This window comes from Gavialis gangeticus, unplaced genomic scaffold, assembly GCF_001723915.1.
Source record: "Gavialis gangeticus isolate Ggan-Ray unplaced genomic scaffold, GavGan_comp1, whole genome shotgun sequence".
Classification (NCBI taxonomy): Eukaryota; Metazoa; Chordata; order Crocodylia; family Gavialidae; genus Gavialis; species Gavialis gangeticus.
Window position 1 is genome coordinate 30,590,338 of NW_017729004.1, and position 11,157 is coordinate 30,601,494.

The 11,157-nt window shown below is 38.8% G+C and overlaps 1 protein-coding gene across 3 annotated transcripts in view; it reads left to right on the plus strand.

Annotated features, from left to right (window-relative positions):
* Positions 1 to 10,484, plus strand: part of CUL2 (cullin 2) — a 138,794-nt gene extending 128,310 nt beyond the window's left edge. For 2 of the 3 annotated variants that reach the window (XM_019508194.1, XM_019508196.1), the window contains 3 exons: positions 1,562 to 1,663; positions 6,918 to 7,034; positions 9,883 to 10,484. In XM_019508194.1, coding sequence (XP_019363739.1) covers positions 1,562 to 1,663; positions 6,918 to 7,034; positions 9,883 to 10,014 — 351 coding nt within the window. In that variant the 3' untranslated portion in view covers positions 10,015 to 10,484. Of the gene's footprint in view, positions 1 to 1,561; positions 1,664 to 2,047; positions 2,145 to 6,917; positions 7,035 to 9,882 lie in introns of those variants that run through there. The other variant, XR_002095795.1, reaches the window with a different exon arrangement.
* The last annotated feature ends 673 nt before the right edge of the window (positions 10,485 to 11,157 follow it).

Sequence of the window (11,157 nt, forward strand, 5' to 3'; positions counted from 1 at the left end):
GTTTGACCCCAGTACTATTTCCTGCCATGGCAGGGGGTCGGACTAGATGATCTACTCAGGTCCCTTCTGAGCCTAGAAACTATGAAACTATGAAAATACCTGCGCTAATTATGTTTTCCTCTATCAAACAATGAGAAAGTTGAGCTATGCACATTCTGTCAGTTTGCTTATTTTACAAGCCAGTGAACCCCAGGGTGCTAGACCAGTACAATTTAAATGTACTCATTCCTATTTTTAAAGTGGTTGACCAGTATCTGAACCACATACTTTCTAAGAAAATATAAATCACAATGTGTTACTACTGCATCTACTTTCTGTTCAAGTAAAAAGGCAGGAAATGAATTGGGGAAAGATGCAGTGGTTCGTTCTGATCATTTTCTTTCTGGTCCCTGTACGAAGTTGGGATTTAGCAATTTAAGCATAATGGGTTAGATTTATAAAGTTTTTAGGAATTTAGTGGGAGTTTAGGCACCTATGGTGTCCAAATAACTTTTCAAATCTGGCCCAATAAATCTTATAGCTGTTGAATAATATATGTATATTGGTTCTAACTACTGATCTCTGACCTTTCATGTTAAATTTGCAATATCATGGCTGAGTGGTACATTTTTTTAATGAGGTGCATTACTTGTTCAGTGCTGTATCAGTATGTCATTAGATAAATATCATTAGATAAATATTGACTGACTCTGCTAAATATCTAAATCAGCCAGTGACTTGACAGTATTTCAACATACTGCTGCTGGCTAGATCCCACTTTCTCTTGCTTAAAGATCTGGAAGTACTTGTATTGGGTTCCTTTCTTAGAAACTATGCATCTGACTGGCCAGTTTAGAAGGACATTGCCTTTGAGCTGCAGTGAATGGCTGCTGTTCACAAAAAGGAGCTGGAATTTTGGACCTGAAAGAAGTAAATAATGAGTTGTGATGGTGGGAAGGGACTTAGGGGTTAGAGATAAGTGTGAAGCGGGAAAACCTGTGGTTGGATAACTCTGTTCATTACAATGACAGAAATACTGTAGGTGAGTGTTTCATTAATTGTTTAATTTTGAAAGCAAACTATGCAGTAATTGTAATTGTCTCTGAGGTTCTTCTATAAATAAATGCAAATTCTGGTCTCCTCTGTTGGGAAAAAATGGGTTTAAATGCAGTGTCAGGAAGATAATTCTCCTAAATTCTAATCCCGAAATAATTACCTGAATTCTCTTTATTAGCTTAATTAAAACAAGTGATTAGAGAAATGAACCAAAAATTCCTCTCATATTTTGACTTCTTCAGTAGTATACTAGTATTAATATATGTTGCTGTTTTTCGCTTTGTTTCTAAAAATCAGCTGATTTTCCAGGTTGGGTATATGACAATATGAGAAAAACTGAATAATCCAATTATAATTGCGCTTTAGCATTCCTGGGAAGGGAATAAATTACAATACATTTGTCACTGCCTATTCAAGCCATAATCTCCAAGGAAAACAGTTGCCATTCGTAGAAAAGATATTTGTTGCTTTTACTTTCTGGCATCTTTTCTAGTTGTAAAAATGTACACTCTTTTTTTCACTACAGGAAGATATAGAGGCAGAGTCTACATTTTCATTAAATATGAACTTCAGCAGTAAACGAACAAAATTTAAAATTACCACATCAATGCAAAAAGACACACCACAGGCAAGTATTTTTAATGTCTTTAACTTCAACAGTTTAAAGAGCTTTGTTTAAAACCAATTTAATCTAAATAAGTGTAATGGTGTAAACAGATTCAAGGATTTCCACAGAGCAGGTTTATAGCAGCTTAACTTAACCTTAAAAACATTCTAGCAGATGACTGCAAGTGTGTTTTGTGCGTAAGACCTTAGGGGAAAAAGCACCTGACAGAAGATGTTGGAGTAATTAGAAGCAGCCACCTGCTATGTACTCCACTGCCCTGACTTCTCTTTCTTCAGCTTTTTGTCACTAGAGGACCAACCATCTATTATAGACAAAGTCTAAATTAGAAGCTGAGTTTACTATCTCCATAAAATTTGAGAGTGTAATATGGCTTTTGGATGACAGGTTGCTGCTTGAAAGGATATCTGAATCCAGAGGTGACAGGAAAAGGACGTGGGGCTTTCAGTCTCTGAGTAGGTGTGGATGAGCTACTTACCACAAGGTAAAAAGAGGGGGGTATTTACTGTAAATTAGTTACTCTGTGGTAACTGCCTGTTTGCACACTCTTACCTTGCAGCAGCTGAAATGTAGTAGCTTAGCCTTCATTGAGATTTCATCTACTGTGTGGTAAGAATAAGCATGCAGACAATTTCTGCAGACCCACAGAACATGGTAAATCCCTGCTACCTTTTACCTGCTGGTAAATGGTTTGGCTGCCCAGGTTTTATAAATGTCTTTAAAAAATGTTTTTTAAAGTAATTTTAAAAAATGAAAATAGCTGATTTTTTTTAAGACAAGAAAACTGTTTCCATAAAACCTCCCTGCTGTTCTCTTCTTACTAAGGACTGTTTTCCTGGCAGAAGAAATGATCTCAGAAGCTAAATTTAAAATCAGTGGCATTGTAAGATATGCATTGGTTAGCTGTTGATGTATTTCTCAAGTGTGTGATTGAAGGTATTCATACTCCAAAGCCAACCTAAAGTCTTCATCGTTTCTCAGATAATGCATTTCCTGATATGTTATAACATGTGGAGACTTAGCTAATTTGGCTGCTGTTAGTAAAAACATCCTAGGCTTTTGCAAAAGTAAGTTTTCTCCTTCAAGTGACTGTTCATATGCGCACTCACTGTGGAGAGCAGGTGCATCTCATGCACCTGCAGTGAGGCCAACAGTACCTAGCCACCCTTTGTACCATGCACCAAGTGTGTAATAGGTCATAGTGTTCTTTAGTTCTCCCCAGCAAGGTGTCTGCTCCAGATAGCTGCAGCAACTCTTAACTCCTTTAACTTTAGATAATTTAACCAGTTAATCAGTAGAGCTAGGTTTCCCTTTTGTGCATTGGCAACCTGATGATTTAAAGAAGTGACTTCTTCTAGGTCATGTGGCTTCAAGTATTGCACCTTATTCTAGGAGGCTGTTGTGGCAATTGGTTAACAATAAATTCCTATACTGCCTTGGAGAATCCCACATCTCAAGCAAATACTCCATCTTTTAAGTCCTTCATCTTGCAAACCTACTAAGAGAAGGAGGCAAAGATGAATATATATCTTGTGGACAAATCACTGGAGCTAGCCTTGGATTGAGGAGCTCAAGACCCACCTAGGCATGCCTCTAGAGAACCCATGACTTCCTGCTGCAGGCTCTCTGCTGCAGATTTCTCAAATTGTTATTGGATAAGAAGATATCATGAAGGGAAGAGTAACTTCAAGGGGGAGACCTTCCATGAAGAGTTCCTTGAGGGGAGGATCCCAACCTTTCCACTAGTCCCCTATCAAGATTTCAGTCCCATGTAATTTCCATATAGTTTCCTCCTGGGGCTTGTCCCCATGAGCCTTCAGCTTGTTGACACTGATGACTGGAAAGATTTATCACCAGTTCCCACAATAGAGACCCCACAGTCAATGATGCAGAGTCCTTCCAGTGGCACTCGGGTGATGACTTTATGCAGTTTACTGGGTTAGTAATAGGTTGGATCTTCCCTCACTAGTCCACTGAGGCCTGGGAGCAGTTGCCAGATAAATGGGCACTGTCAGCTGGCACATGGTAACCACAATATAATTATGACATTGGCTGTAGTATTTATGGTAGGATTTTCACTTGTTCTATAGCTAATCAGCACCAGAGCCCATGGCCACTTGTTCTAAACCTGTCTTCAGACCTTTGGTTTGTTTCCTGGTTTCTGTCTTTGGCTCCTGAACCTTGACTTGGGTCTTGTCTGCTGATCTTCAGTTTGTATCTTGATTCTTGTTTGTATCCTTGGTTCTTCGCTTGTATCCTAGTTCCAAACCTTTGCTATGACCAGTTGGCCTTGAACAAAGCAATAATGCACCCCACCAAACTAGCCTGGCAAACACTACAATAGAAGCCCCCACTTCATGTGAAGTGGACGAGGAACACCAAGTTCCACTTAGAGTGACAGAGGATTTGTATACTCATCCCGTCATTCCTTCTAGTAGTGCAGCAACAAACAAGCCAGCCAAAACAAAACCATGTAACACAGAATATCTAATCCTATCATGCTGTCTCAGTGTAGCAGTTACAGACTTCACAAGCCTGCCATTTGCATCAGTGTCATCATTACTGCTTCATTTGTCACTGAAAACAGCCACCTTGATCACAATCATCCCAGCAGGAAGGCTGGGAGAGCTGTAAAGCAGCATACACTACGGAACACATCCTAACTTATACCTATAAGTAGTCACGAGATTAACTCAAACTAACAAAAATGCTTCCAAATATTTTTCCCTCAAAAAATGTGCGTACCCAGGACTGAAGCATTATTTCATTGGACATTAATTGTATCCTGGCCTTTTACTTAGAGAGGACAGAACAATTTAGATAATCTTCTCAGCTGTTTATGACCATAGCAAAAAGGCAGTTATTTCCCTCCCAGAACATTTCCAAATTCTGTTTCTAAATTGATTTTGACAGTAGCCAGGGTGAATCTTCTTGGGAATAATAGAATTTACTCCACCAGAACTGAAGCAGCATCTGTACTGTTGTTGAAAAACACAGCCATATTTGACATCTGCAAAACAGCCATGTGGAGCTCTGTTTTAACATTATGAAGAATTATGCAGTTTTGCAAAGTCTGCAGATCAAACATTGTATTCAGCATTGGAAATGGTACTTCAGTCACAAACTGTCTGTAGACTTTGTGATCCTAACTCCAAATAGTCTGATTTAAGACTCTGGAGTCACCTATACTGTAATGTGAGAAGTTATTTTCTTATTGTAACTTGAGTTCAAGGTACATTTTCCATATGCATATTCTGGAATCTGCTGTCCATCCCCTCTTCCGTGAGGTCCAGTATACCTGGGTTCTGCCTGCCAGTGAAACTGAAATCAGTAAGTGAATTCCACCCTTCAGGTCCTTGGTGAAAAGCGCAAGAAGTAGCAGGGCCCATCTGTCTGGCAAAAAAAAGTCTCTAAGATCATGGGCATGGAGCACACACAGTACCCCACATGGCGGAATATGCACATGGGTAATGCATCACAAAGAACACTACTCCTGAGAACTAAGTAGCTTATCTCTTTTTCCCCTACACACTTAAGAAATGTATGCAGCCCATGCTAGTGTTGATAAACCAGGAAGGCTGTATGTCCTTGCTACTTGAGAAAAAATCTTGCTAGTTAACATTCTCCAGATTCCACTAACTGGCCATAATTATCCATCTTTATAGATGGAAAAGGAAGATAGTATTATCTTATTCAGTCTATAATTGTCAGTCACTCTTGAATTTGTTTTAAGCAGATAAATTTTTTACGTATAGGAAAATCATCCTCTATATCTGCTTGTAATTTATAAATTTTACTTAATAACTGTAGACCTTGTCTTCTGAGACTTAGACTTAAAGGACAAATCCTAGACCAGTATTTTTCCTTTAACCCAAGTTCTTCAATTTTACCTAAAAATGGATCTATGTTTTTCTGCTAATAGATATCTATAGTTTGATAGCACTATAAACCTTTAATTTAGTTTATTAAAGGTTACTATAAAACTTTAAGGTAGTGTTGATAGTTAGATTATAGTGTAGAATATAGTTGTGGGTTTTATCTTTTTGAGCTAGAAATTATGACCTCTCCAAATTCTGTTGATTTAATGAAGTTTGAGTATATAAATGTGAGTGTACACTTAGCTTGAATTTTAGGATTCCTTATCCAAAACCAGTGTGATTACTTTTTTGGTAGTGCATTAAAAACAGTGAAAATTATGTACTTCTTTAGCATCTAAGCAGTCCTGAAAGAGCCAATCAGTTTGAGATGTGTGGTTTTTTAATTCTGCTCCTTCCCCCCTCCCTCCACGTCACCCCCCTCCCCCATCCTCAGCATTCAGAAACCTTCATCAATTTGTTTCTTTCCTTATCCTTATTACTGCTAGAAGGGACAGTGGACCCATAATAAAGCTTTTCAAATGATCTGTTTTCATCAAACAATATCTATTGTTTCAGTTGGATCTGGTTTTTCATTTGTGTGTTTTAAAATTGGGCTTGAAACATTTTATGGAACTGCAGGGCTCTGGAGAAAACTTTTCACCAGCATAAACTGAAATACAAAGTATTCAGCAACTCTGTGGCTATAGAAACCAGGTCACAGAATTGAGCCCTAGAATAAGACTAGCCACTTGCTGACATAGCAGTGGTGACAGAAACCTTAAGCAGACAAAGTTACACCAAAAAAGAAATCCTTAGGGGTGAGGTTTTGGTATTATAATTATCCAAACTACATAGATGCCAGACTATAACATTCTTAGGTTGTGCTTGATTTAGGTCAGATATCACTTCCTGCACAATTTGGCCCTACGGCTAAGTATATCTACCTCCAAGAGTATCATTAAAATGCCAGCAGAAGGTTAGAGAGGCTTTAACACTATTCCCCTTCCTTGCTGTTGACATAGCAGGGAAGGCAGGGGATTTACAGACACACGATGGTACGCTGTGGTTTGGGATCTGTTAGCCATCAGTGTAAACTGCAGTAGTCCTTATGCTGCTCTAAGTTTTCATAGCAAGATTAGCCTTCAGAGATTTGCAAAGTCCCAGTGGCTTCAAGCTAGGACAAAAGGTGAAGTTCATACCATCTTACTACTTCTCCTGTCCCCCAGCTGCATTATAAACATGAGTTGAGACTTCTGCCCAGAAGCCCCAAATGTGCTTGGTTTTTGTTGTTAAATGATTGACCACTTTAACTAAAGCAGAAAGCACTGATTGAAGATGTTTTTATGAATGTTTACTGATCTTACTGTGTTTGCAGCATCACCATTCTTCCTATATTGCAGGAGATGGAGCAGACCAGAAGTGCTGTAGATGAAGACAGGAAAATGTACCTTCAAGCTGCTATAGTCCGAATCATGAAAGCACGTAAAGTGTTGCGACATAATGCTCTTATTCAGGAGGTAAGGGAAAATGCTCTCCATGGTCATTATTTTGAAGAAAAAAATCATAGTGCAGAATTTAATCACAGAACTAGTAACATATGCAAAATATTACTACCTGCAATATAGCTACCTACTACCATCACTAGCTTGTAAAACAAATGGGCTGTTACTGGCTCCCTTGTCACCTAGAGGTGAAGTGCACAACTAGTGCCTACTGCAGACAGCTACCTGTACAGCAGGGCTATCTAGCAGAGGGGCCACATACAACCCTCAAGGAGTTAACTCTCAGCTTCTGTGCTCTTGGTCTGCGTGCCACTTCCCCCACTGCTCTTTTGTTGCGGCTGCCGGGATATCTGGGCTTGCTTTCCCACCTCTAGCTTCTGCCTCCTGCCTCCACTCCTGGGAGTAACAGGGCATACATAGCCTGTGAGCCCACAGCCTGAAAGGAACTGTGAAAGATGTCACCATGCAGCAGGGGGAGCCAGATGTGCAAGACAGTGAGGCATGTTTTGTGGCTCTGGAAAAAGGGCTGGGGGTTGGGGGGCAATGCAGCCCTCAGTCATTCAGAAGTTATACAGCCCTGCTCTAGGGAGCTGGTGGTCTTTTTACTCTGGACTTCAGTGTAAAATGCCTTGGTGTGTTCACTGATGTAAGCTACACAGGTGTAAATGTGCTATACATCTATATCTTTGGTCTGCCATGGACCTTCCACCCTCTTTATTTGTAGAAGAGTGTGAGAAAAAAATCTCTAACCACTATTGAAAAGGGTCCAGGTTCTTTAGTTATGTCTCCACCAGCCTCTTTCCAGTGCATCTGTATAGTTATCTCAGGTGAATGCATTTTTCCTTTCTCTACTAATTCAAAGTTTCAACACAACTAATGAGTGCTCATCTGATGTGTGGGTGGAAAGGGCATGGCCAAGCCCCAGAGGCTCAGGACAAGTCTGAACTGCCTCTGATAACAGTAGGGAGAGCGGCACAGCCCACACTTCCAATTTTGGAAGGAGGAAAAAAAAAGAATAAAAGCCAAATGTGGAGTCCCTGCCCTGCACCTGTACAGTTCTAGTGCCTTGAAGGGCTGAGGATTCAGCAGCACAGGTGTACGTGCTTGAAACCTCGGAGCCAGTCTTGTTATACATAAGGAGGAATAGACCCTAGGTCATTCTCTTGTAACTGTATGGTGAAGTGCACTTGTGGAAAGCCAGTTGACAGTTAATTCCTGAGAGTAATTAAGAAGGCAGGGTCAAGTTGCACCTTATGGATGAAGTAAATCAGAGATGTGTAAGCTTTTATAAGCAACAGCTTACTTCATCAGATGCTATGAAGAGACTGTAGGAAGCAGAGCTTCTAGAAAGAAAGCAGTGATTTGAATACAACGAGGGTAAGTGAAGCTTTATATAGACTCCGATTTCTGTGACTGAAACTGACATTGAGTTTTTTCACAAAAAATATGCTTGGTCTTTTGTGACCCCTTTGTCCCTATGGGTTTATTAACTTGTTTGTCTCTTCCAGCACTGGCCCCCTTCCCCTCTCCCATCTCTTCCTCTCCCATGTCTTCTGTATTCAGGTCACTCTTTCTAGTTGATATACTTTGTGCATGTCCTTCACAGCCCCTGATGGAAGTGTGCTCACTCATAAAAGCTTATGTATCTTTGATTTAGTTAGTCTGTAAGGTGCATATATGTACCCTCCCTTCTGCCTGATTTGAGACTGACATGGCTAACTACCTCTCTCACACCTCAGCCTGAGTAAGCAAGGCCTCTTTTATTTTTCCAAATTTAAATCTGCCCAGTGTAATGGATCGTCTGTAATAAGCTTGGGTGTTTGATAATTTTCAGCCATGTTATTTAAGAATGAGTGACATTATAGCATAACATGCTGGCTAGGTTTTTATAAAATGCTTGTTACTTGGTATATTTGGTATTTTCTGGTCTTCTTGTCTCTCTGTGCGCATGCACACACACACACAAATATGGTCTTTAAAACTCCAAATGAAAATAAACTTACATCAGATGTCTCAAAAAAATCAGTTCTGTATCTTTTTTTCCATGCTGAAGAGCCAGCCGTAGGGAATGATGGTGCATTACAAATCGCCTCTTGACGCTGAGATCCCATGCTAGATTTAATCACTCTTGTTACATGTAGTCTTGAGCACACTTTGTTCAGAAATCATTTCGACAATAAATATGGCATCTTGCAGTCCTGGTTTTAGACTTTTTCAAAGGATGCTGACAACTTAAAGCTAACTCAAGAATTTAGATTTTGTAAAAGCAGTTACAAAGCCTAATATTTATACATACTTATAGTGAACTGCTTACTTCATAATGAAACTGTTCTCATATGTATAAAATTATGCTGCGCTGTTCACAAGTAAAATATTGCAGCGTTGTTAACTTGAAAGTTGAAAGAGTAAACAGAATTGAAACTGATCTCCCTTATTTTCATTGTCCCAGATCAAATCGAAAGACAGTCAAAAAAAAGGAATTAGGGTAAATGGTGAAAATCACAATGGATTTGTAAATTTTCTCTACTAATACATGATTTTTTGTAATATAGATACAAAACAGTACAATAAAATATAACATTTTAAGAGTATTCCTTATATACAGAAATTAGTAAACACTGGAAAATTACTGTTTTCCAGCAAAGAAAGAAATAGACTGAATCAGTGAAGGAAATAAAGAATCACCATGAGTTTCATGACCTTAGTACATACAGAGCCATTGGCTGTCATATAGACAAAATATTGTATGTCTTGTCCATTTGCATTGTGTTATTCATGAAAGAAAATGATACTGAATGTTTGGAAGCATTTGGAACTCTGTTGTTAATGAACAAGTGTTACATTATATTTCTGTCTCTTACAGGTAATTAGCCAATCAAGAGCTAGGTTTAATCCAAGTATCAGCATGATTAAGAAGTGCATTGAAGTTCTGATAGACAAACAGTACATTGAACGAAGCCAAGCCTCAGCAGATGAATACAGTTACGTAGCATGATGTTGCTATCCGGCAGGTGTGATTGTAAGGAGATCATTGCTGTCACTGTTTGGTGTGTTCCTGTGGGAAGAGGCAGGCCTATGCCTCCATAATTGGTCACTTGGCAGCCCCTGTTTTTCTGCTGTTTACAACATCACCAGTGCCACGTCATGAGCGTCAATGAAAATGCCTATAGATATTTCAAGCTCATGTCATTATGACATTTCTTAAAACTTTATTAAAAGAATGAGTGAAGTATTGCTGAAATGTGGAAATTTGGTTGGGTACCATGCTTTTTTTTCCCCACCCCTCCCTTCACGTTTGCAGTTGATGTTTTTTAATGTATCTTAAAAGACAAAGATAAAAAAACCTAAATATTGTAATATGACAGATAACCTAATAATTGTATCTACATTAAATGTAAAAAAATGATGATGAACATGATACTGCTGCTTGTCAAATAAAAAAATAAAGAAATGGAATGCATCTCACTGCTGATGATTGCAAAAATAGCCAAATATCATACCTGTAAAGAGTTCTTCAGCCCTAGAAGGAAGTGAAAAAAACACCAATTTTGTGTTTTTCATTATCTGTGATTTAGTTCTTTCACAGGGACTTGCTTATAAGGGACTGAACTCTAAGCATGATAAGTAAGAGTATTTTAGAAGAGATTAGTGGGAAAGTGCATATTTTGTTTTCTTGGGATTATGGCTAATTATGGCATTTGGTGATGTCAAAAGGCTAACTGTGTTTCACTAGAGAGAGATGCTGGGAGAGAAAATTAATGGGCAACTGAAGGAATTAAAGTCTCCTAAATCCTGAAGAATTAGAATGATTATCAATCATAAACCACAGGAGTCTTCCCCAAATGGCTTGTGTAATCAGATGCCTTAGACAGAATAGAATTGACTGTTAATTTAATATTTGATGGTTATTTTAATTTACAATAATGTACATGGATCCAAACCCTGTGCACATATTAGACATTCGCTTTTGCTGTTCTCCAGTTCTGAAAGAAGGTTTCTGCTTCCTTTCATCCAAAATCCTAAGGCATCTAATACTCCCTTTGGAAGCTCCTGCATCTAATGTGTTCCCACCTTTGTAGTTCTTCATTCTAGGAATGCCCTTCTACCACTCAGGCTTATTTCTTATTTCACACATAGT